The 26,759-nt window shown below is 41.7% G+C and overlaps 3 protein-coding genes across 4 annotated transcripts in view; 1 reads left to right on the forward strand and 2 right to left on the reverse strand.

Annotated features, from left to right (window-relative positions):
- The first annotated feature begins 309 nt into the window (after positions 1-309).
- Positions 310-3,075, forward strand: LOC146494177 (uncharacterized). The gene is made up of 3 exons (XM_085146958.1): positions 310-643; positions 977-1,053; positions 1,373-3,075. Exons 2-3 carry the CDS (start codon positions 1,047-1,049, stop codon positions 1,861-1,863), a joined length of 498 nt encoding a protein of 165 aa, XP_085003084.1. The 5' UTR covers positions 310-643; positions 977-1,046; the 3' UTR covers positions 1,864-3,075.
- Positions 2,713-7,208, reverse strand: hsd17b10 (hydroxysteroid (17-beta) dehydrogenase 10). Its single transcript, XM_085146957.1, has 6 exons — positions 7,088-7,208; positions 5,091-5,255; positions 3,953-4,117; positions 3,733-3,861; positions 3,539-3,647; positions 2,713-3,409 (listed from the first exon to the last, which is right to left on the reverse strand). Exons 1-6 carry the CDS (start codon positions 7,109-7,111, stop codon positions 3,219-3,221), a joined length of 783 nt encoding a protein of 260 aa, XP_085003083.1. The 5' UTR covers positions 7,112-7,208; the 3' UTR covers positions 2,713-3,218.
- Positions 7,209-15,476: 8,268 nt separating this feature from the next.
- Positions 15,477-26,759, reverse strand: part of fam120c (family with sequence similarity 120 member C) — a 39,818-nt gene continuing 28,535 nt past the window's right edge. For both annotated transcript variants that reach the window (XM_085147354.1, XM_085147353.1), the window contains exons 13-17: positions 25,809-26,018; positions 23,621-23,858; positions 22,683-22,818; positions 21,812-21,875; positions 15,477-21,710 (exon numbers count right to left, since the gene is read on the reverse strand). In XM_085147354.1, the coding sequence (XP_085003480.1) occupies positions 21,456-21,710; positions 21,812-21,875; positions 22,683-22,818; positions 23,621-23,858; positions 25,809-26,018 (903 nt within the window). In that variant the 3' untranslated portion in view covers positions 15,477-21,455. The remainder of the gene's footprint in view (positions 21,711-21,811; positions 21,876-22,682; positions 22,819-23,620; positions 23,859-25,808; positions 26,019-26,759) is intronic.

Below are 26,759 nucleotides of genomic sequence, written 5' to 3' on the forward strand. Positions count from 1 at the left end.
TGACTCAAAGTGAAACTGAAAGCCTTCTAACTGCCACTAGCTCACATATTAAATTATGACACTCTTTTTCCTGCAGTTTGTCTTAATTTGTTTTGTTTTTTTACATCTGGAAACAAACCAGTGAACCTTTGGTGTCAGAATCAGCTGGTACAGACTTAAAACCCGTTTTTTGTTTGTTTTCTCTTTTGAAGCTACATAGTTTTTAGGTTTTGATACATTCAAGTGCAGATTTGATGGAAGAACCTTCAGTTTCCATGTAGCACTACAGTTAAGTGGTGTTCAAGAACTGAAGACAAACAGGAACACTGTAAAATCTCGAGCAGATTTGTATTACTTGAATATACTCACTTTGACAATTTTACCTGTATCATACAGTACAGATATCTGGGGTGCTAGAAGTTGAACTTTTGAACCCTCAAGTACTGTTTATATCTATCCTGCCTTCACAGTGCAGCCTGGAACAAACTAACAGTCTATGCCACTGTTAGTTTCACTTTAGCATTCTGTTTAAAAGAATCTTGTGAGTCACTTGTAAACCCCCCCAAGGGCTCCACCCTCCTGGTCTGCTATTTATTCCTTTGTCCCTCAGTGCTTGCAGCAGAGGCGTGCAAACATTTCCTGTAACCCAAACAACATTATTCGAGTAAGTAATCATGGGATAATAATCTGATTATCTGATTCTGACATTCTACAGTCCATATCAAATGGTGTAGTATATATTAGTATATGATATTTTAATTGACTTGTTCTTGCAAGTTATTGTTTCAATGAGTAAACTTAAAACTTATTCACGGATCAAATCATCTTTTATCTGTGTGTAACTGATATTTTTCTATATTCATTCTTTACAACAGTTCTCACAGTTTAAACAATAACTGATCAATAACGATGAAGAAAGTACTGGATGTTTAAGCGTCTTATAGTGTTTAAATGTTTATATGTGCAAGTATTTCAAAAGTGACATTTTTTTCTCCAGGACATATCCAAAAAAGAAGCAGCTCAGGCTGGGAGAAGAAAGTGGAAACAAAGGCACGATAACAGAGAATATGGAAGGTAGGTTTCACCTGTGTGTGTGTGTGTGTGTGTGTGTGTGTGTGTGTGTGTGTGTGTGTGTGTGTGTGTGTGTGTACACAATATTGATACTTATTGATACAAAAACAATATTGATATTTTCATGTGATAGGACATATTTGCCTTTCATATTTGTGAGGTTTAACACCTTTGCATTAACAACAGTGTTTGTTGGTCCATCATTTAGCATAATTCTTGTTTTAGTACCTTTTTAAATCCTGTTTCTATAATATTGTAGGAATATCCACTGCTATAACATTGTCTTCTATGTAGCTCAGATTACATTTCTCCTTACTTACAGCTCATGCAGTTATGCGAGCAGGTGGAGGCATTACTACTAATACAGCTGGAGCACTTGAGATGATCGATACCTTTGATCGGCCTGGCAGAGCTTTTACTGAGGAAACCTTTGCTCGGGCTGGAACATTTGCAGATGCGTTTGAGGACAAACCAGGGAAGCGTCTTCCCAAAGCCGGAGCGTATGCTGAAGCGGGAGTGGGGCACGCCCGTGCTGAATGGAGCGTTTTTGACGCAGAGGCCAAAGGACCCAATGCCAGCGCAGGAGCTGGAGCCTCTGTGGCCTCTGGTGCCCAAGCCTTTGCCAGAGCAGAAATAGCCAGTGCTTCAGCCTCTGCTGGTCCAGTCAAAGCTACAGTTGGTCTGGGATTAGACACAGGAGTGGGAATTAGTCCCACAGGTGTCGAAGCCAAGGTGCTGGGAACCGGTATCTCCATTGGTCGCAAAATGGGCATTTCTCTGTTTGGCACTGGTTTTGAATTCAATCTGTGGTAAACTGTGCCCAGTACAGATCTTTGTAAACCGTGCAGTGCCTTCTATTAAAACAACAAGCCCTCGAATCTCCAGTCACCCTGAGAGACTTTTCTTAATATGCTGACAAAAACATTAAAGTTTAACACCATTAGTGTCACCAGAGCAGACGCCAGGTTTGTTCTAGAGATTTCACTCAATGTTTAACACACATGAAGCTCAGGCCATCCTTTATGGATGTATGTGTATATACATACATACGCATGTGACACCGAGCTGCATGTCAGGTAAACATCCCGGGGAGATTGTAATAATTATAATAATAATTACAGTAAATGGACAGGCGTGCACTGAGATTTTAGACTTTTCTCTTTCAATGGATTAAAAGTAGATTTATTAAGAAGTATATTTGTCTAGACGATAAAGGATCTTAACACAGAGCAAAGAATGCTTGTGTTTTTCTTCCGAACCGACACAATGACTCAGTGATGTGTCCCACAAACAGACTGGATGTCAAGACAAATAAAACTTTATAAGAGAAATTGAAGGAAAAAAAGGTTCATGACAATGCAAAATCTGTCAGTTTCTATTTGAGAAAGCTGGAAGTAACTTTATTGAGAATATTATTTTCTGATTAGAGGTTTGAGATTTTTGCTGAGGATTTTTTTTTCCTTTCTACTTGTTCTGGAAAACTAACGTGCCAGTAATTAAAATAATTTATCCTCCAGCTTTCACGAGGCTGGAAAGTTCATGTACTAAAGCAAAAATAAGATTTGTGTCATATCTTTGTTTTGGTTTTTTGCTACAGATTAAAAAGGCAAACATCAATCACGTGAGGTTAATTTCCATAATTTTTAAACACTTTCACTCAGATTAGTCAAACTTGTGATGTTTATTGTACTGTAGTCAGTTTTTACATTCACATAAAAATTTGAGAAAACAGTCAGTGATTCCTGACAGACATAGTTACAGTGTGCAGATTCTTACAATGTAAATACAGCCACAAAGACAAACATACAAGACTTGTTCTATGAACTGAGCAGCCTGTTCTCACACTGTAGATGATGTCAGATATGCACAATGTTACGTATGATTCATAGAGTCGGACCCGTTCAGGACCACCTGGCGTCACGTTTAAAGGCACTCAGGCACTTTTTTTCTCTGCGTATGGATTTCTGTGTATTTTAGCTCCAAACCTAAACGAGTAGCTAGAAGTTATCAGTGACTGAACACAAAATTTAAAGTGGAAAATGCTAAACTACAATACGAGAAACAAACCGCAGCCCTCTTGCTTTCTCAAACTCCTCACATCGAGCTACATCTTTCATGTATCTTTGTGACGCCGGCAGATTCTGATAAAACACTGAGATGAGAACGCCTCAGGGCTGCATGCGAATGGCTCCGTCCAGTCTAATGACCTCCCCGTTGATCATGGGATTCTCAACCAGGCATGTGACCAGGTGAGCAAACTCAGCGGGGTCACCCAGGCGCGAGGGGAAGGGCACCTGGCGCGCGAGGAATGAGCGCACCTTCTCTGGAAGACTGGCGAGAAGAGGAGTGGAGAAGAGCCCTGAAGGAAAAAAACAGTTTTGTTGATTTTTGTGTCAATTTTTGATCAAATAATCAGAAAATCTAATTTCTCCACATAGTTTTCGGTTTAGTTTAAGTTAACTATGACGGGCTAAGTAGGAACACTAACCGGGTGCTATGGTGATGACTCTGATGCCCACGGGTGCCAGGTCTCGTGCGATGGGAAGAGTCATCCCAACGATGCCGCCTTTAGAAGCGGAGTAAGCCGCTTGTCCGACCTGAAGAATAAATAAATACAAAATCACTAATTTATTTTATCACTCGCTTAAAAAATACTATATGTAGTATTTTTTTAAACCTTACCTGTCCGTCGAAAGCTGCCACGCTGGCGGTGTTAATGATGCAGCCTCGGTGTCCGTCTGCGTCGGGTTCGTTCTTCCCCATCTCGCCCGCAGCCAGGCGAATCACATTAAAAGATCCTGCAAGGTTCACCTGCAGGTTAAAAAAAATAAATAAATAAAAGCCACACGTGATTCTCTGATTACTTCTTCTGTCTGTCTGATCATCTGTCCGGCCGTCTTACATCGATGACGCGCTGGAAGTCCTCCAGGCTGTGAGGGAGGTCCTTCTTAAAGTTATATGTTTTCACAGCCACAGCAATGCCAGCGCAGTTAACCGCCAAGTCCAACTTCCCAAACTTCTCTTTGGCCAGGGAAACAGCTGACCGCACCTCTGCCTCTGATGTCACCTGGAAAACGACGAGGACAAGAAGCCCTTTTGCTCACATCAAATTATAAAGCATTCCAGCCAATAACAACCCCAGTAGAAGAACTCGAAATGCACCGAAGATTCTTTATATTCCCTGTTTGCAGGAAAATAGAGGACAAATAAGAATAATTATGGCCAAAATGTCCAACTTTAATGCACTGGTGCTGGTGCTCAGCATCTACTGTGTGTGAGCGCCATCTACTGAGCTGAGAGGGTATTACATTTCCAGTGGCACATGCAGAATCTACGCGATGGTGAGAATTTCACACCCAACGCTGAACAGACAAAGATTGTATCCCCGTGATGGCTATAAAGGAGCTGTTGTAATTTTGCCTTTGTGTCAATGCTGGTGTGAACCGCGTTCATGCTGTATTGATCCCTTTCCGAAGGTTTTCACTTTCTTTCAATAAATCTCAGAAATCTGTTTGGTTTTGATGCTCAAATTATTTTTCCACAACTCACCCCACTATATATTTATCTGTCTGTCAATCAATCTAGTGGTTTCTGGCTCAGGTTTTAGCTGCCTTTATGTCAAAATGTATGTCACATTCTTCTTTATGGGGTCAGAATGGCATCCTCGAAGGTTCTAGGTTGAAGTTGTTGCACTTTTTTGTTTTTCTTATTAATCCCACACACCCCAAAAATCCACTAAAATAAACCCTTTTTAGGAAAAGTCATTAAATATGAGATGATTGTGTTTTAATTCAAAAGAGTTACTTGATTTTTTAAACGCCAAGGATGTCAAAATGACTGCTTTTGTGGTTCTAGTGCTAAAGGACAGTCGGTATTCATTTCACACATGGCTTAAGAAGCATTTTGGTCCATTTTGTTCTATTCGATTCATGTAAAAATGCCGCGCACAGCTCACACAGATAGGAGTGTTTACAAATGTGCCTTTCTCTGTTAATGGTTCCAAAATATGGAGTCTAGCATCGGTTGAATTTTAGACTCACGTCTGCAGGAGCAAAGGCACAGCGGTTTCCCAGACTGGCTGCCACAGCCTGTCCGTCAGAGGAGGGCAGGTCCAAGATCACAGCAGACGCTCCGCTCTGCACCAGACGCTCCACGGTGGCCCGCCCCAAACCGGAGGCACCGCCTGTTACCAGGCCGACCATACCCTGCTCAAAACACACATAAAGAGGGACGCCCACCGGGACAAGAGGAGGGGGCAGAAGAAAAGGCGAAAGAAAGTCGCAGGTCAATAAGAAAGACGAGTGAAAGGACAGATCAGAACATCACTGGGTTCCTTTCAAAAAGACACTGCATGTTTTATCTGTTCAACTTTAATTCCTCAGTAATGGATTATATTAGGTACACTTCATGAAAGTGTGATGGGATTTGTTTTTGGTTAGTCAAACATATTTGATGTTAAAGCTGCTTCATTGAATTTAAAATACTTTTAAAATCTTGTCCAGTGTCTTTAAGGTGATTACCAATGAATCCTATTCAATATCTCTCTGCTGTGGTTTTCAATGATCGAAATTCAATAGTAATCAGATCAATACTCCACTAAAGGCCTTTCAGAAATAGTATAATACTGCAACATCCACACTGTATTGAAAGAAAGCTTTAATTGGAAATAATGACAAGCCACAATTTCCCTAAAGATACTGTTGGAGTGGGAAAAACTGCTAGTTGAATGAACTAGACGAACTTTGGCACCATTTCTTTGTAACACTGCACCTTGCACTTTGACCTTCCCGCCGTATGTGTAGCTGCTGCTGTGGAATGGGGAGCATTTGAACCCAAAACATAATCTTTACCGACATCTGAGCAAATGGCATTGTTGCTTAAATTTAACAAAACGACAACTGAAAACATGTTAAAGGAATGAAACCTTTATGGCAGAAACATTGAATATAAAGTGGCCAGTCGCCATAAAGAACATAAATAACATACATAACTTCTGACTGTCTGATCACACACATTTCATAGGAAATTTAGCTGTCATTCAAATGTTTTAATTAAAGAAAAAAAGAGACATGAATTAAGGTCTTTGCTGCAATAATATGAACTACATTCCTTCCTTTTTATAGGAGGCATATGAACCATTATTCTACATGTAAACGTCTGGATCGTGTCTTTATATGGGAGATGCAGTGCAGTGGAGTGTTTCCTCAGCATTTGCTGGGATCAGTCGTTCAGTGTTTGCAGTCTACATCAGGAGACCCATTACATCAAAATGCCACAGGTTTCCCTGCATATGACCATTTTGTCACCTACCAAAGAGGTTTTTATTTCCCCCATGAAAGAAAATCACAGCGATCACCTGTGATAAAACACTTTTAACAGGATGTTTATCCAGGGTTTTATACACTCCAGCATAACATAGACTTTTTGTATCAAATATCCGGAGATTATAAGAAACTCCCCAGGCTTCCGTGAAGTAAGGTGACACAGACTCATTGTGCTTTTGTTGGCAGACAGTCTCCAGAAACCAGACTTGAGCCTGGAAAAACCTGATGCGTAAAATACTGGGGGGAAAAGTTTTAAACACTTTCTTCTAAATGATCTTATTTGTTTTGACGGTGCAAAGTTAACAAAAAAGGGGGCTAAGCACACATGCGCGCACCTTCATTTACTCTTCAGATTCATCTCAATGACCGGTTTTTATTAACTGAAATATAAATACAGCATTATTAATTTAATTAATTAATTTAAGCTGCCATGTTTAAAAGCCCTCGTGTGTCCTGTGTCCATCTAACTGACAGCCGGAGGTCAGCCGGGAGGGCTGAAGGGGGAGCTATCAGCATGTTTGCTAACCTGCAAGTATGCTAGCCGAGCACTCAAACTTATGGACTACAAAGAGAGCGTGCACGCCGGAAGAACCAGAAAAACTCGCACAAATCGAAACCGAAGCAAGGTGAAAGTCTAACGCATCATATCTCCTCAGAGGAAAAGAAATCGGCGAGGCAGCGCGGAGATATTTCATGTTTATTCTGCTGCTCACCTTCACACACCGAATGTTCGCCATCGTAGATTCGACTCGGCTGACGTCATACCAAAGATCGTGTATGTATGAGAGAGAGTCTGTGATGGATGAAGACGAGCTGAGCTCTTTACTGTTACTTTACTGATTTTCTGTGACCGACACCGCGTCTTTAATATGAGATTTAAAAAGGTGTAAAACGTTCTCACAGACTGATAATAATAATGTGTGCAGCTATTTACAGTTTGCACTTTATGCTTTAATCTGCGCTTGTAATATGAAATGTTTGTAACATAACAGCTACAAACACTTGGTAGAGCCTACATTAAGACAGACAGACAGACACACACACAGAGACATGGTTCACACACACGGTTTGTGTACCCGAAAAACCATCAGAGTGAGAGCGCTTTTACTTATCTTTGTTCAGAACCCCGCCCACTACGTTCTGATCTGACCAATCCGGTCTTTAAGTCTGACATCGTAGGGTCGCTGTCAGACCGGATAGATAGGCTGAACTACTGTAATTCATTATTATCAAGATGTCCTAAAAATTCCCTGAAAAGCCTCAGCTACCCCAAAATGCTGCAGCTAGAGTACTGACAGTACTGCATATTTCTCCTATATTGGCTTCCCTTCATTGGTTCCTTGTTAAATTCAATTCAAAATCCTGCCCCTCACATAAAGGTCTTAAATAATCAGTTCCTAGCTTATCTTAATGACATAGTATCATATCACCCTATTAGAGCACTTCACTCTTGCACTGCAGGCTTACTTGTTGCTCCTAGAGTATTTAAAAGTAGAATGGGAGGCAGAGCCTTCAGTTTTCAGGCCCCTCTTCTGTGGAACCAGCTTCCAGTTTTGATTCGGGAGACTAGCACTATCTCTACTTTTAAGATTAGGCTTAAAATTTTCCCTTTTACTAAAGCATATAGGGCTGGATCAGGTGACCCTGAATCCTCCCTTAGTTATGCTGCAGTAGGCGTAGGCTGCTGGGGGGTTTCCATGATGGATTGAGTGTTTCTTCTTCACTCACTATGTGTTAATAGACTTCTCTGCATTGAATCATTCTTGTTCCTAATCTCTGGCTCTCTTCCACAGCATGTTTTTTGTATCCCTTTTGTCCCCTCCCTGAGCCTGGTTTTGCTGGAGGTTTCTTCCTGTTAAAAGAGAGTTTTTCTTTCCCGCTGTTGCCAAAGTGCTTGCTCCTAGGGCGTCATATGATTCTTGGGTTTTTCCTCTGTATGTGTTATTGCAGGGTCTAGTATAAAGTGCCCATTACAAAAAAGGAATTGAACTGAAAATTGTTCCCGTCCTGGTTCCCTGGGAAAGCAAAAACCCGTGCCTCCACCGTGACAGAGCTGGAAACAGCTTGAGGTTATTGGTGCTCATCTCCTTATCAAGAGCATTCTCAATCCATGTGGCGAGGTCAGCCAGGGTGAGACTCCCTTCAAGGCTGTTGTCATCTTAAATTTTTCACAATATTAAGCACTAAATGCTTAGACTTACTTTATCATTTTAATCACTGGTGGTTCAAGAAATGAAGTGTAATCTCACAGACTCAGATTCATGGAATCACGGGTGTTTGAAAGATTTTATTGCATGTGTTGTAAAAAAGTTGTGTTTAACTGCAGTAACATCATAACTTACAGGGCTAAGAGTGACTTAATAATAATAATACGGATATAATAATAATAATAATAATTATTATTATTATTATTATTATTAATAATAATAATAATAATAATAATAATAATAATAATAATACAACAGTGTATTTGCTAAAAACATAAGTCACAATCAAGACATTCTCAAGCCCACCAAGGGAGGCCTCCAGCAAAGTAAAATCTATGGCCAGGATTTCATTTAGCCTAGATGCCTACAAGTGGCCCATATAGCTATGCAATACCAACCCTGAATCTTTTGTAGTTTGACAACGCTCACAACCCTGGACCCACTGCTTGATGTCAGAGGACATCCCTGGCCAGTAACAGTGCTGTCTGACCAATTCGGTGGTACGCTCGTGGTCCTGGTGCAGCTGTCTCAGCTGAAGTCCCAGAGACTTTAGAGCCTCTGGGAGGACAAGTTGGAGCACTTCCTCACCCCCATCAGGACGTGAAGTCTGGCGATAGAGTATGCCATCCTTCTCTACCAAACGGTCCCACTGACGTAGCAGAACCATAACTGGCTTGGGAACCTCGCTCCTCTCCCCTGGAGATGGCAAAGACTGCCTTTTCCAAAACACCAAGAAATCCCTCAGGTGTGGATCAGCCTGGTGTCCTCTGGCAAATGCTAAACGTCCTGCATGGTGTTGGGCTGTAAGCACAACCCCCACCTGTGGACGTTGGGCCCTCATGCCACCCTCATGGAGTCTGTTTCTGATTGTTTGAGTAGACACATGCACATTTCTGGCCTGCTGGAGGTCATTTTGCAGGACTCCTGCTCCTCCTTGCACAAAGGTGGAGGTATTGGTCCTGCTGCTGGGTTGTTGCCCTCCTACAGCCTCCTCCACATCTCCTGGTAGTGCCTCCATGCTCTGGATGCTGACAGACAGAACAAACCTTCTTGCCACAGATCACATTGATGCACCATCCTGGATGAGCTGCACTACCTGAGCCACGTGTGTGGGTTGTAGACTCTGTCTCATGCTACCACTAGAGTGAAATCACCTCCAGCATTCAAAAGTGACCAAAACATCAGCCAGAAAGCTTACGTACTAAGAAGTGGTCTGTGGTCACCACCTGGCTAATTGCCTATAATTTCCACCTATTGCCTATTCCATTTTCACAACAGCATGTGAAATTGATTGTCAATTAGTGGACAGTTTGATTTCACAGAAGTGTGACTGACTTGGAGTTACATTGTGTTGTTTAAGTGTTCAGTTATTTTTGAGCAGTGTATATACATCCCAAAAGGCTCACACAAGCTAAGTCCCTTAACCTTTGGTAGCTGTTGAAAGGATTAAGTTATGGTATACCAATGGCCAGAAATACCATTATTACATTATTATTACTTTATCACAAAGTCAGGGGTGATCTGAGACGAGTGCTGCAGAAGTGCTGTTGCTTTCCTCCATCTTCAAAATGCATCACCCTCCAGGACCTGAAGATCAGTAAAGCACCAGCCAAACCAATCTTAATATTGGAACAATATTATAGTTTGATGTTGAATTTCCACCACCTTTGCACCAGTGGTTAATGTTGAAACAATAATAAAATGATGATTAAAAATCAACAGGACTTCACAGATATTTCAATCACTACTAAACCATTAGTATTGATTACCATCAATGACTTTTCCAGAGGTTTATTATCTAAAAAAAGGACACAATTTAACATGTCCAAAATAATATCTCTATAACATTGAGTGCCAGACCTGATCTAATAAAAAAAAGAGAGACATATTTGCATCAATTAAGAAAACAGTTTATTTTATGAAAACATTTTTTTGTTAAATCTATTATTTACACAGTGTTTTCAGTTTACTCTGTGATGGGGCTGGACCCCCCCAGGACCGTGACTCAGATGTTGCAGGACACTAAAAGCTGTAAGGCTTGCAAAGAAACAACAGAGAAGCACCTAGAAACACTGTGAGACTAATTAACAGCACCCAGTGCAGGAGGAGTTTCAAGTGAAACCATTGTGAGACCTTCTCTTTAAATGCCCTCTTTTGCTTAGTCAGGCCCTTATTTTTTCCTCCCAGCCCAGTTAGCTCCAGAGGCCAGCTCATTTGTACTGGCATAGGCCAGCATGCGACAGACTTGCACCTCCTGTGTGGTCCCTCCAATCAAAGAAAAGCCTTCCACGTTTTGAACTAGTTTTCTTCTCTCTTCCTGATAATTTTGACAATGGAACAAAACATGTTTAATAGTTTACTACTACATTTCCCCATTTGATTTTTCCCTGTAATGAACAGTGAACTGTTTAACCCAGTGTGTCCAAATCTGAATCGAGATATTGTCTCTATCTGGAACAAACTCCCAGAAAGCCTCAGATCAGCTGAAACACTCAGTTTATTTAAATCCAGGTTGAAGACTCGCTTATTCTCAGCTGCATTTGAATAAAGCACCAAATCTGCACTTAAGCTTAAATTTCAAAACTTACATTTTAACTACTGATTTTATCTACTGTTCTGATTTTATCTGTTTTGATTTTGTATACCGTTTTGTTTGTTTGTTTGTTAATTAGTTAGTTTGTTTGTTTTAATCAATTTTAAATTGTGCTTTTTATTTGGTTTTGTTTCTAATGTCTCTGTAAAGCACTTTGAATCACCTTGTTGTTGAATTGTGCTATACAAATAAACTTGCCTTGCCTCTTCTCTCCTGGTTCTCCTACCTTCCTTTGAATAGAATAAAACCATCTCCCTGTCCTCTCCTCCTCCCACTGCTTTTGCCATCTTTCCCTTGTTTTCTGTTTTACCATGCTCTTCATTTCAGCTTTGCTAATACTGACATTCATATTTATTCTGTAGATTGTCTGTAAAATCTCAATTAAAATGTCTGGTCTGGCATCTGAATGACTTATCCAAGCTGGTCAATGATGAACTAGAGGGAACAGATTATTGTCCATAATGGCTTGTTATCCTCCACCCACTGAACAACAATGCCAACATTTCCCCTGTGTACACTGAAAGTCCATTATTGAGCCTTTTTCCAACCTTTATCTTCAATTCTGGAAAATTGAATGCCACACCCACTATATTTTTTTGCTGCATCTGTATAGATTTGTTCAAAACCATAAAATTGATTAATATAATCCTGCACTATATAGGAATTCAAAATAAATTCCTTGTCTTTGAAAACATGCGGCACTGAAACCACCACGTGTGCTGCAGGCACTTTGGAAAATCTGATCACATTTCCATCGATAACCTAAGCAAGGATCTATAATCCAAAAATAATAGAAAAATGATTAAATATTTTAAAAAAAAAGACCAGTAGAAAGCTACAACACTGGAACAAATTTATGACCAAAAACCTGAGGAGGTAAGACGATGGAGGGGATGGTTTCGGTTGCCGTGAGAAAGACAGTAGGCTGTATAGTTATCTCCCAGATCTGGTGTGATCCTAAAACTATACAAACTACTACCTCATTCCACAGCTCCCACTTTCTCCCTCAGTCCACCCCGGTCATATATTAACTTTATATGAGCATAATAAACATGGCCCTGCACTCTTGGAAACAGGACAGATGACCGGTCTTCAGAAAATCCTGCAGCCTTCTTCCCAGAAGCTCTTTGTTCTTGAGGATAGGTAGGCGTCTCCCAGGACAAACCTAGGAGAAATTTGAAAAAAAAAAATGGTAATAATAAAATATCTTTAAATGATCACAACCAACAAAACCAAAAGCATCAAAGAAGAGTCGAATAAGATGTGGGAGATGTTATGACGCATCGTTTGAAGGCCAGCAGAAGGTGACATTAGATGTGCTGCTAATAAAACGCGTGAATTAAGGTGTTTGTTTGCGGTACCTTTTAAACTCATCTTTGCTGATACTGTGTTTGAATATTATCACATGTATCTGCACTGCATAGGCTCAGGATTTAAGGGCATTTCCTGTTCTACATGCAATATATTTTTGCAAAGCAAGAAAATTCTTCCTGACAGTGAGATACGAGAACAATGACAGCGAGCAGATGTGGGGAAAAAACAAACCCCAAAACAGTCAAACAGGGTTTTTAACATTACTTCTCTGATTGTTTAGTGAACTCCTGTCATTGTCACTGAACTCTGGTAGATATGCAAGATATTAAATGGTGGATGGCTCAGAAATTCCTGCAGCTAAAAAAGAGATCATTACCTGCCCTCACAACCATGTCAGAAATGACGCTTTCCAGTTGTGTTTTATTCAACAACTCAGTATCATTAACTCAATTTTATAAAAAAAATAAAAAATAAAAAATCTAGGGACAGCCATGCATGCATTAATCTCCTCAAGATTAGATAATTGCACTTCATGACACACTTTCAGACGATATAACATGAGGTTGCTCTGCTGACCATCCCACAGTCTTGGCTGAGAACCAAAGCACACTTATCTTTTATATCCGTCTTAAAGACATTTTTAAAGCAGGTTTTTATCTCTTTAGTGTCCATAATTGTTTTACCACCTCCTCTACATTTTTTATTTGTGCTTTTAAAATACCTGCATTTCATTTTTAACTGTCCTTATTTCCCCTTTTAACTCCTTCCTCTGCCATTATTCCCCCACCTCATGATGTTCACTTTTTCCTCGTCATACATTTTTTATTTCCTCTGTCACATTATTCTTTACACATCAAAATCAACAGACATTGTGACGGTCCATCTGGATTTAAGTGATAGATTCACACAGTTAACAGCGTGGAATAGTAGTCAAACATTAAGTTTTAGTCATTCTTGATGGGTCACATCACATTGGCCACTAATGAGTGGCATGACGGGAATCTGCAGTGTTTCTGGATGCAGCTGCTTTTTGAATTGAAAAATGAAGAATGTGATACAACACTACAAACCTACAGCTGAACCAAATCCAACATGCAAGCTTTTCCCCGTAATTAAAGCCATTACGATTTGCTATTTCTCTGTGGGCGCTATCCAAACAGCCATTTCTAAACATTAATTTGTGTTATTATATTAATAAAACACAAATGAAACCCTCAGCTTTCTGCCTGTGTGGTGTTCAGAGGTGAGACTAAAGGTTTGGGTGGGCCCCTGCAGATTTTCACACTTCAAACTGGTTAGTCTGATGTTTGGAATGACTGCAGTAAACGATGTGGAGTCACTATTTTAAACATGTACGCATAAAGTGTGTGCGGCAGAGGGTTAAACCAAAGCAGGGATCCCGTATCATTCTACATTATTAGGTGGCGCTAACATGCTAACCCGAGCACAGTCTCCGCCTCTGGAAACATCGGCTGCTTGGTTTACAGTAACCCTGTCCCCGTCAGAATCACAGCAGTATCTGTTAAAGGAGGGTGGAAAGCAGCCACTGTCACCGTGTGTGGAATATTTATCTGAGCCTGCCTCAGAAGTAGCTAGCCCGCTGTTAGCTCAAAAAGCTAGCTGACAGCTAGCTCGAATTGGCGGTTCTCGACCTGCTGTCATATCCGCACCGCACGCGACAACACACACCTGCCTGTAGGCTCGGTACTTCCCCCCGTAACTAGTCGAGTGTTTGGGTGCCGACCTACAGCAGTGGTTTACCTCAGAAGCTTCCCTGTAGCCTTGGTGGCCCCCCATATCATCGTCGCCATCTTTCCGAGCGGAGCGGTTTGCAGCCAGCTGCTGATACACACAAATATCGCGAGATTCATGTGTCGTGCCGGGATTTTTTATTTTTATTTTTTTAACGTGTATATGATCACTGAGCTTATAAAATATCAAGATTTCCCACTTCCAGGACGCCAATAGTGGGCGCCAATAATATGAAAATTTTATTGATATGAAAGATTCGCCTAAATCTTCATGATAGATTTAGGCGATAGATTTAGTGGAGTCGTATTTTATGAAGTTCCAGTCTGAAAGTCACTGTTAAGCATAAATTAGCAGAATTCTAGAAAATTAAATAAAAAATTTATGTCTAGAAGACAGTGTAAATAATAATTTTAAGCGCTTAGTTCTATCACGAGCGCCCTCTGCCGCTCTCCAACGTGAATTGCAGCCAATTTCTACATAACGGGATTTAAAGGAAGTGAAGTCACTCTCGATAGATTGGCTCCGATTTTACAAACATCTTCAGCAGAGGTGCTTTTTACTTCTTTATTTAAAGAATTTACACCTGGGTCATTTCCTATTAAGTCATTGGGAAGAGACAGTGAAGTAGTAGCACACCAAGAAGAGCGCATCTACTGATCGTGAAGATTTTGAAACTTAAATTTCAAAGCCGTAACATCTGCGAGTACTGAGAAAATTATTTTAACACAGAAGGAATTACATCTAGAAATTTGTTTTCTTAAATATAAATATGGATAAAAAGGATAAGTTTGAACCTTTTTTTTTTGACCAACCAAAACAATATGACAGGACCCTTTAAAGCAGGGGTGGGGAACTCCAGGCCTCAAAGGCCGGTGTCCTGCAGGTTTTAGATGTGTCAGTGATTCAACACAGCTGATTCAGATGGCTACATTACCCTACTCACCATATCTTGAAGTACTCCAGAGCCAGAGGGCTGGTAATGAACTAATCATTTGATTCTGGTATGTTGACCCTGGATGATATCCAAAACTGCAGAACACTGGACCTTGAGGCCTGGAGTTCCCCACCCCTGCTTTACAGGTTATCCAAAGTGGAGTTTTGGAAGTTTCCTCCAGTGAATTATCAGTGTTTTTTTTCTTTTTAAAATCCCTCTACATCACAGACATTACATTGGTGCAAGTTTTGCTATTAAAAGCCCTCAAAAATTCAACGAATGAAGACACAGGACACAGGAAATACTTTTTTTTACTAAAAGAATAAATTTTATTTCAGCACTGTAAGTCATTTCCCAACCAGTACAAACATGACTGCCATCTTTGTCTCTTTCTGAACCATTCCTCCCCTGCCTCTGTGAGATCAGACCACCAACAGCCAGACAAATTAAAAACAAAAGAACAAAAAAAACTTTCTCTCACCTTTCCACAAACCGTCTGGTGCTTCCATAATGCTAACAATGATGACAAATTATACCAACCATAATTATAACAGCAATAATGATGATGATAATATTTCTATAACAATAATATTATGGATAAATTTTAACCCTTTTTTCGCTGCACAGGTAGTTTTTGGGTGGTTCTGGGTACTGATGCATTGACCGATGTGATGTGAAACGGCCCCCAACTTGACGGGGACTCGGCCACGAAGGGAGGGACGTGGAAGCGGGGGACAGGTTATTCTGAACCTTCTGGGGGGCTGTTGAGGGGGGGAGAGTGGCAATGTAGAGAGAGACAGAAATTAGGGACCCTTATTCAAACCGGACAAAAATGCTGTGAGATTTCCTGGACAGATACAACCCAACCGATGACTCCTTTCTGTATGACAGAAGATAATACTGTTTCATTTCTACAATAATACACGCACACACTCCTGTTCTGGGGCTTTTGCTTCTCTTCAGTGGATGCTCCCGTTTTCGTGGGCAGAGAGGTGGGGGTTACTTTTAACCAGCTTTATGACACAAATACTATCATTTCAGTCAGAGAGCAAGAATTTTCCTCACAGCGCTTCAGCTGAGATGGTTTAAACCTCCTGATTTAAACCAGAAACTGGAAATAAAAATTTATGATGACCAAAGCGAGATGTAAGCCATGGATTGGAATTTGTTAACTAGGACTGCAGCTAAGGCTTGCTTTATTGATTCCTTCAAAATAAAACAGCTTTCAGCAGAGAAAATGTCTTAAAATTGATTCTTTTTATTTGAACCTCTAAACCAATAAGTGCCCTAAGATGGAAAATAATTTTTATTCACTATAAAAACAGGATGTTGACTATGGACTGGGATTAACTAACAAGGTCTGATTTTCACTACTGATGTCAAAAGTAACAGACAGCATCTTAAAATCTCTTGTTTTTGTCAGACCAACTGTCTAAAATTTATATATTTAGCCTAAATCATATCCGATCATGAAGTCAACGATGCAGCTAACAATTCCTTTAAATATGACTTAATGATTGCACTAAAATGTGCCAGGAAGTAGCTGTATTTTCTGCAGCCTGATGAGACCAACGTCGATTAGCTTGTTATGGTTTAAACGTACAAATGTCAGAATAAAACACTAATTTCCACCATGAGATCGGCCCTACAACTACCAAATATGCATTCTGATTAGTAAGTTTTGTAGTAAGTGACAGAAAATTGCTCATCTTGCAGCAGCAAAACAGCATAATTAAAATTGCAAGTTCAAGTCCACAAAACGATGAGATTCTATCAATTTTTTTGTATGAGAAGCCCGAAAGCTCTGAAAGCAGATCCTCATGGCTAAAATGTTTATTTCCTCGATCAATCTCAGATTCGCACTGTGAGGAAAACAGTCTCTCTTTCCTCCGCCTCAGTGCCCACGTACAGCATGAAAAGACCCGTTCAGCTCAAGTCCTGGGAGCTAAAAGACAAAGTTTTGAAGAAGAAGAAGAAAAAAAAAAGCAAAAGAGGGCGCCAAGAAGCTCGGCGTGACAGAGAACATTTGTCAGGTGTCGTTCCTTCTTCCCGTGTGTGTGGTTACTTGTAATAATTTGATGTGATGGGAGCAAGTGGAGCGGTTCACACCGCCTAAAACTTCACCGTGAGGAGCGAGCGGGAGATTTTGATGAGACGCTCACTCGCCGCCCGGTCCGTCTGCATCTCCACGAAAACCACAGTATGAAAAACAACAAAACTAAAAATGAAACACCACACCGTTACCTCACAGATCTGTCGGATAAATCACACGTGCTGTAATGTCATTATACATATAATCATCAGAAACTTATTACTCAGGGTGGAGGGGGCGGGGAGCTGTCAATGTTGGGCAGGGGGAGGGGCTATAGAGGAGCTTGTTTTTGGGGGGCGGAGGGATAGACGGGGATACTAGGTGTACTTTGGTTCTCAGGTGTTCACAAGAGATATTTCGCTGCTTTGTGCAAGGGCGCAGAGTTGAGCTTTGATTAACGACGAAGAGCGAAAACTCGTTATCGGGGAGAATATGAGAATCGAACATAGTGCAGACGACGATTTTCAATCCGAAAAAACGGGCAATATTTACTTACGTACAATAATAAAACGGTGAAGTGGTCTACAGATGCCATATAAAATACAGGTAAGGAAAATGGCGATCGTTACAGTTCAAATCTCTAGGTTGGCTAAGCGTATTTCAGTACTAACTGAAGCGATGGTAGAAGGATTAGATTAGAAGATGTAATAACATTAAAAATAGTAAGAAAAAACACATTTTGCACAATTGAATAAAACAGTTTTGATTTTTTTTTCTGATTTTTTTTAAATCCACTCTGGCTAGATACATACAGAAACTGATTATCAACGTTAATATAACCTTTACTGTTAGTTGGGTTGATTAAGGGGGCGGGGCAGCCCGAAGAGAAAAAGAGAAAAAATAAAAACGGCCAATAGAAACGGTCCTAAAGGGGCTAACGGAGCGGCAGAGAAGGAGGTGAAAGGAAACTGAGATACAGTGGGAGGGGCACAGGGGTGGGGTTAACCTGTGTGGAGGATATCTGTGTGCGTGACTGCAGTGGGCTTGATTTATGTGTGTGTGTCTGTGTGTGTTTTCGTGGATGTAAGTACTCTACAAGGAGGCTGAGGAAAAATTTGAGGGCGGGAGAAAAGAATAAATGGATGAACAGCGAGAAGAAGTGTCATAGCGGGGGCGGGTTAGAGGATAACAAGCATAAAAATCACTGATCAAATACCTATCGAACTAAAACAGACGAGGACAAAAGAGGGACACTACATCATGTGTTGTGTTGACTTTTTTTTCTCTTTTCTTTTTTCCAAACTACCTACTGTGTAACTCAGGATTTAACATCTATATATCCGCGTGTTTATTATGTGCGTGTATTCTAAAAACGTGTCAGTGTGCGCGCGTGTTTCTCCAATCTGTGTCCATGCAGCAAAAACTTGAACGTGAATGTGGGATTTATTCATTTTTTCTTCCTCCTCGCGGTCAGTAGAAAGTGTTACCAAAAAAGATCTCCGATGAACTGACGACCACTCCACTGGGAACTGAAACTGCACGAAAAGAAATCACTTCAGCACGAAAGCAGAGAGAATGCCGCTGGTAACAAATGCAACTGATTCCTCTGTGTGTGTGTGTTTATGTATTGTGAACGTGTGTGTGTGTGTGTGTAACTGTTATCTGGCGAGCGAATCGAGAGAGGGCATCAAATACCAGGTACGCTCTGGATCGCCGCAGAAAAGCCATCTTCTAACAATGTACTGCTGCAATACACGTATTTGTAGTAATGTCAAAAGTTGAAAGCAGTTAAGTATATGACTCCTAGTAATTCTAGACTTAGTATTTCGGCCAGTGGAGCTATATTCTCTAGCCTAGTCTTGGTGTCTGTTTTACAGTCCTGTGTTAAGCCCCGACAGTTTACCTACTCTCAACCTAAGAACACCTAAAGTGCTCGTAGATCCCTACCCATTAACGGCTAACTAGTCCGAACCTTTTTTTGATTTCATTTGGTGTTGGTGTAAGAGGCGGCGGCGTGGCCTCGGCGGGCCTACGCTCACGGCTGGGTCGACTGTCAGCGTGTCACTGTAAATGGCTGAGTTCATAACAGAGGGGATGTCTGACGCGACTACATTAACACTTACTTATATATATTTATATATATATATATAGTCAGGGTCTTCTGTTTCCTTCAAAAAACAAAAAAGAAACGAAAAAAGAAAAAAAAAAAGCATTTCATAGGAGCTTTTTTCTTCCGTGTCTAATTTTGTGGCACACGACGAAGCGCAAGTCATCAATGTAGTAAGAAAATAAGGTGCTTCTTTGCTGACTTGCCCTTTTTTCCATGTGACGAGTTTATTTCAGCCTCTCTACGTACGTTTTAGAGAGATTACAACGACCGTGGCCGCCATCTCTCAGGCAGTATCTGTCGCTCTACTGCTTTGACGTTTGCAGTTGTGCTACAGCTAATCGTTAAGAAGGTACATGCTTGTATTTCCTTTGTCAGATGAGACGTTACTGTGTGTGTGTGGAGGTGGGGGACACATTTCATTCTCTACAAACATAAATGCTCTAATAAAACATTTCCTAGAAGTCTCCGATTGTGAGCGGCACGCTCGGGGGTCCGCCGCGAGGCCTCCCTCTCCCCTGTCAAGTGACGATGCGGTCCGGCCCGTGAAGGCTCGCGCCACGCTCGGCTGAGGCGCTTCAGGGGCAGGGAAGTGCTTCCTGCTGGTCTAAAGTGACGCACCGGAGCTTCGCCGAGCAGCGGCTCTCGGTGTCGGGCATTCGTAACGACAACAGCTGCTCAATCTTTTGAGGCTTTGCTGCCACGCCCCTTTTATATCACATATGTCTTATGAAAATACACTTTGGAAATAGTTTTTTAAGAAATCTGAAATGATTCCCAGGATCTCCTCGACGTGGACGATCAAGACTCCTTTTAGCTTCGTAGCAAAGTGAATGTATGAGGGCAGTCTGAGGGGAACTCTGCCTGGCAGCAGTCGCCCAAAAACCTCACCGCTCATTTCCATCTTTTACTGGACAGTTTCCATTTCTACGTTTTTGGCCTTTAACTGAAGAAGGTGCCTCAGAGAGGTTGTCATTTCTATATCAACTGTTAGAGGACTGTCCAGTGTGGTTTAACATTTTTTAAAACAAAGTGCTTCTTTGTCTGAAACCACTCTGTTCACATTCTGACGTCTCTCAAATAGATCTCTACCTTTAAATGTAGATCTATGTGTCATAATGATTTACTCGGGCGCGGGGAACGCCCCTCACCGACTGTCAATTCAACTGTCTAGGGGCTTGTTGAAATCCATTATATTTAAATAGAACATTAAGTGCTTCTGCTGGGGTAGTACAATCAAAGCTTTGGGAGGAGGGGAAGGGGGCGGGGTGAGGGGTGGGACAATAACAATGCACTTTTTTTTTTTTCTTTTTTGGAGGGTCGGGGGAAAATCTTGCATACTGTAGGGCTTAAGGTGCATAAATTCATGGGATCTCTTAGCACAGCTAAGTACTAGGCTATGCTACACTGGGCAAAGTAAGATATCACACTAATGCCGTGGTGGTGCAGAAGTGCTTCAGTGACTGATTAACCAATCAAATCAATCAATCAAAGAAAAAAACGAAACAAAAAATAACGGGGTTTGATGCGAGTGCTACCGCTGCGTGTTTAGCAGCGCTGCCCGCCGACCTGGTTGCAGAATGGAGTTTGGCGAAGGTCGCTGCACAGAAGTCAGACTCTGAACATCTGACCTCTCGTGAGGTGGCTATGGCAACAAACCACATCAACATACAACGACTGCCTGTCACCGTTGCTGCATGCTCAACGTTTGTGTGCAGAGAGTCGAACAACGGGACGACTGAAAAAACAAAATAATCAAACTGTACAGACAGCCCTAATAAACGGGGGCGGGATTGATTAAAGATGTGGCGGCGATGGGGCGGGGTTTTAAGCTTATTTCACTCTGAGTGCGGATAGGGGAGGATTTTTTCTTTTGACAGGTGGGGCGCTTACGGACTCATGGAAAAACGTCTCTTTAGAAACAATGTAAAACCATATGAGAAAACTTATAGGGGGGGAGGGGGGAACGGCTAACTGGTTTAGCTAATCACACGTCGCAGCAGAGGAGGCGAGGACGGGCCTCCCGTCGCCTCCTGCGCCGTGTGATGATGTGCACAGCTAGCAGACAGGGCTACAAAAACAGGGAAAGGCAGTCGAACACAGATAACTCTCTTAGAGCAGCACATCCTGATAAGGACGCCATCACTCCTCCTTCTGTAGTGCTCCGTCTGACGGGCAGTCGTCAAGGCAACAGGGGGCCTCCACTTCCACCCCCTCTGATTGGTTGTCTCTGCTGGCTAAGGCACACGGGGTTGGCTGGGCCAGGGGAGTCAGCTCCAAGGGCTGGCCGATGGCGGAGGCTGCTGAGCTGCCATTCAGCTGCTGAGAGGCAACCTCTGGCGTGGAGCCCACCTCCTCGGAGGGCTTTGGGGGACTGCTGGATGGGGGGGACGACGTCTGGGGAAGGAGAGACAGAAATGTTGGAGTGCAACAAAGTTGACGTCCACGCCTGATTTCAGCGTTCACCTGAGAGTACAGAGGCTTGTCTGCTGTCACACCTGTGTTCTGTTGGCAGTTGTCTTCTTCCCTCCCCTTAGTTTTGCTGGAGTCTCTTTACCCCTCCTGCGGTGCACAAAGAGAAAGGCTTTTTAAAAAGGTCACAACTGGGTTAACATTACAGTTCTTTTAGGTCGGCTGCAGTGCATGTAGTGGCTAGCATAACCTTTAGGCCTTTGACTAGAGATGAACTAATTGGCTGGTGACCAGAGCCAGCTGATCAGCCTCAAATATATCCAGTTCTGTAGCTTTACATCTTTATAGAATGATTTTACATAATGTAAACAAGAGGGAGGGAAAAAAATACTACACACTGGTCTAAAATCAGGAAAACACAGGAAACGGTCAAAACACAACTCAATATTCAGGAGGAAACTAAATGCTGTTCTACTTATCATGTAGTTAAAACCTTTATTTAGATTCTTCAATAACTCATATTGCACATTTGGGATGGTGACTTCACGGCGGTCATCTTTTGTACAGGCTATGATTGACACAGGATTTGTTTCATTAAGTAGTGATCTCTTTTTTACAACTGTCTGTCCTTGAAGTCCGAACAGTAAGAGCTGACTTTACAAACTTGATCCAAGAAAGAGGAGATCGATGGTTTTCAGAGGCTGAAGAAGACTCGTCATTATGAGAAAGATGAATTTTGAGAAGAATTTGTTTCCCTGTCAATGTCGATTTTTTCTACTTTGATATAGTAGTTATATACCAGAGCTGTTAATAAATGGAAAGAAGCCCAGAGACTATGGCTCAAACAACGTCATGACTTTTTAAACTCAAGCCGTTACAGCCTTGGCAGCCCTGAAGCGCTTATTCAAACCCTGCAATGTGTTAATTTTAATTGAAAAAAATTATAGCAGTACTCACCCTTTCCCGGCTCCCACTGACACCACCTGCATGTTCAAGCCCCCTCTCCCACGGACCGGTTTGTTGCCAGCCCACTGACCAACCACCATGCCAGCGATCTCCAGTTTCCCTCCCTGAGGGGGGATGGACTGAATGCCTGAAAGAAAAGGTTGCAAAGTCACTACACACTAACTCCCTGTGTTCCTGTTTTATATTCCATATTATCTTAATAAAACATAAACTGCGTATTTATCTATGTTCTACCATGTTTTGTCACCTAGTGCAGCGTTCCCCAACCTTTTTTGCGCCACGGACTGGTTTATGCCCGACAATATTTTCACGGACCGGCCTTTAAGGTGTCGCGGATAAATACAACAAAATAAAACTAGTACCGGTACCAAAAAAAAAGAAGATTTATACACGTGAAACGACCAAGGAAAACAGAGTTAACGATAAAAACGATAACAAAATAACGTTGAAAACCGATAAAAACCCTGAAAACTATACATTTCCCACCTGAGCCTCAACTCTCGCGGCTCGGTACCAAACAACTCACGGACCGGTACCAGTCCGAGGCCCGGGGGTTGGGGACCGCTGACCTAGTAGATAACCAAGCACTCAGTCAACAAGAAATTGTACAACATTAGTCTGGAGTCAGAAACATTTTCTTGTATCAATTAAATGTAACTGCATTACATACAAGACAACATCTGTAAAAGGAAATCTATTCTGCTTTATACTGAGGTCCGTGTATATTCAACGACTACTTGAGTCATCCAAATCTCAGTTTTCCGACTGCTCCAAATGCTCAAAAAGTATTTTCCTGCTTTGTAACTCACAGAGTGGATATTTATAATATGGTCATCTCAGAGCTCAAGTGTTCTGTTGGCAACAAACAATCAGAAAAAAGGTTGAAGAGGGAAAAGAGCTAAAACTACTTGTTTCAAACAGTGGCATACCTGGGAAGCCTCGGGGTCTGTGCTGGGCTGGGTGGTGTGGATGATGTGGGTGATGCGGGGGCATGCCGCCCATGGGACGGGGTGGGTAGAGAGGAGGCATGGGGTAGAAAGGGGGCATCATGGCAGGGGGAAGGAAGGCAGGAGGTGGAAGAGGTGGTGGTGGAGGAGGAGGGCGAGACAGGTTAATGCCCTCGAGGATCGCCTGGCGCATCTTCTCGACCTTGGACACCAGCTCTTCCTGCAGAGAAGAAAGTTTACGGCTGTTAATACGCGACAGATACAGAGTAGATCCCACTTTCTCTTTAACTGTCACTTTTATTATCCATAACACTGGAGTGGGCATATTGATGTATGGAAAAATAATAATAATAAAAAATAAGTGTTTCTCTCTGATGGCGACTCAGTGCTACGTTTTCCTATAATAATGTAACTCCATACATATAGATATCTATTAACTTATCTTCCTCCAATTTCTTATGTGTGCATCTATGTGGGTCAGGACGTAGTTAGTTGCACTCTCACAGTTCTGGATGTAGCATGCACCACACTCATTAAACCCCCCCGAAATCTATCTTGCTTATTTTAACTTGTCCTGTTTCCGAGGCTGCATGTCTGCATTCTGTCTTATTGAAGTTCTATTTTTGCAAAAAGTTAAATATAAATATATTCTTGCCATACGGTAACTCACTTTATTAAAAAGGTTTAATAACATATGAAACACAGCACAAGCCCATTTTAGCCCATGTGATACCGTCACAATGATTTCAAACACAATTTTTATTCATTTTCAATCTGCTGTGTTTTTCAGCTGTGAGGATGAACAAAGCTTTTTTCTGAAGCTCTTCATCACAGGTCTGTGTGCTTCCTCCTGTACTCATTTTTCATTCTGTTCTTTTAATGTCTACTTTAAAATTTGGCCGTGGGATAACAGCTGGAAACTTTGTTACACACATTCAGAGAGATGGTGACTCATTTGCACTTCTCCTGATAAAGTGAACTGAGCAGCCAGCCTCCACCACGGTCACTGATTAGGGCTTCAACCAAAAAAGCAAAACGAGTCTTTAATTCCTTCAATAATTCAGTTTTGTATTTGTATTCGTGTTAATTCTTATAGTACTTTCTATTTTATTTTCATTAATTTAGCTGTTTTAGCATGCTGAAACATCGCTGCCCTAGCAAGCCAGCAACAGAAATATAAGCAAGTTAAACCGATCAGTGATATTCTATTAATGTAAATTTACAGTACCCTACAGGAACTAATGCGTTAATAAGGCAAGTTTTGTATCACGGCTGGGTAAGCTGATACTGTGTGTTTATTTTGGAGGTTTTAAAGGCTTCGTTTGACTGGAACAGCACAGGAACAGTGGAATGGACCTGAGCTCATAGCGCTGCGGTGAGCGAGCCAATGGGCTGCCAGATGAGCCACATGGGTGTCCTATATGACGTGTTACACCAAGGCTCTTAAATAAAGCTAATATTTGCACGACCACAGTCATTAAAATGGTCTCAATGCCTTATTTGTTTCTATCCCAATGAAAGTTGCCAAGAAAATTTGTGGTTTATATTTTTTGAATGTTTTTTTGGTGCTTTAGGTCAAAGGCAGTGTAGAGCAGATGGACTGAGGGTGGAGTTGATCGACCATCCCAGTACATGCAGCGTGCTCCAATCATTTACAATTGTTACGTTTTTGTGTTATTGTTGGGGGAAAAAATAGGACAAATACAATATGTAACAAATTTTAAAAAATATATTTTGAAGGCAGCTGACTTAATCTTTTTTTGACTCCTAGTTTTTCTTGTCCAACATCCCATTTTATTCACCTCTGTGCATTTTCTATACGTTATTGGTTTGTGCCGTGTATTTATTTCAAACAGCTGTTAGCTTGTATTTTTATAAGCTGTATTGGTGTGTCCAACTTAAATGGGCAGAGTAACTGTAAATCATTTTGGTTCAATATTACACTTCAAGTCTTAAAACAAAAGAAAATATGAACTTTCCCATCCTGCTCTTTAAAATAACCTTTACAAATTTCTGAAATTGTGGGGGAAGGTGGAAAAAGTACATTTTAAAAGCCATTTACACACAGAGCTGTATGCTGACTGGACTATAATTCACCCTTCAACAGGGATTTTTGGACATGAAAGACAAACGATGGTCACACTCAGCCCTGCGGTGCTCTGCTTCGTACCTGCCCCTCACACATGTCCAGCAGGGCGGCTCGGTCGCGGGCGGCTCGGGCCAGTTTGCTCTGGAACAGTTTGCCGTCGAAGAAGCCCCAGGGGCAGCAGTGTTCCCACGGCAACGGCTGACCGCAGACATCGTTGATAAACAGCGCCGTATCGACGCCGGCCATAAAGAGAGCAGCCAGCTGCACGCCGCGAGCGTCCACCTTCTCCACCTGACAGCCAACACACAAATGAAAAATGACAGCTTTTAAGAGGCGGGAACAGAAACGAGAGCAGAGAGGTGACGGCGCTGAAGAGCTGCGAGGTCTCTGCGACACGCGAGCGCGCACGGAGGAGACTCTTCTCAGAGACTTTAGCTTATCTGGGATTTTACGGACTCTACAGAGCTTCATAAAGGCGCCTACACACGGCGCTCTCCGGAGGTTCACTGCCACCCACATCACAGCTGATGCATGTATGATGAAAGTCAATACCTACTCAGGGCCAAGAAGCACATCGCTACTATTCATTTTCACGCTACTTCCTCCTTGGCTCGGTCGATGATACATCATTCAAACAAAGCTTCTGTTCAAACTGAACTAAATTTTCCTTCCACAGTTGAATCTTAACTTTTTTCGAGGTTTTTTACCGCCACCTTTTCTGTTTGGGTTTATTTTGTTGTTTTCACATTTAACGGTGCATGATTGTGCATTCTGGCTTCTTGTGGATCTCCTGTTTTTTTATAACCTGCTTCACATAGTACAACCAGGATTTCAAAAGAAAACTTGAAAAATGTGGCAATGACTTCACGGAGTGAGTTCTGATTTTTTTTGTAGTTTTCTGGAATTAACTTCTGGAGTTGTGACACATATCCTTAAGGAGAAACATGGAGCATGTCGAGGATGCATCAACCATGACCGCGGCATGAAAACCTACGCAAAAGCGGGAGTGTTTGCAGTCAGCTGGCAGTTTGG

This window comes from Neolamprologus multifasciatus, chromosome 20, assembly GCF_963576455.1.
Source record: "Neolamprologus multifasciatus chromosome 20, fNeoMul1.2, whole genome shotgun sequence".
NCBI lineage: Eukaryota > Metazoa > Chordata > Actinopteri > Cichliformes > Cichlidae > Neolamprologus > Neolamprologus multifasciatus.

Excerpts from the sequence above, each read along its gene's own strand:
- hsd17b10 (XM_085146957.1), bottom strand. The coding sequence starts at position 7,111 with ATGGCGAACATTCGGTGTGTGAAG. Across the intron at positions 5,256-7,087 it reads CGAACATTCGGTGTGTGAAG|GGTATGGTCGGCCTGGTAAC; the intron begins GTGAGCAGCAGA and ends TGTTTTGAGCAG. Across the intron at positions 4,118-5,090 it reads GTGCCTTTGCTCCTGCAGAC|GTGACATCAGAGGCAGAGGT; the intron begins GTGAGTCTAAAA and ends GTCGTTTTCCAG.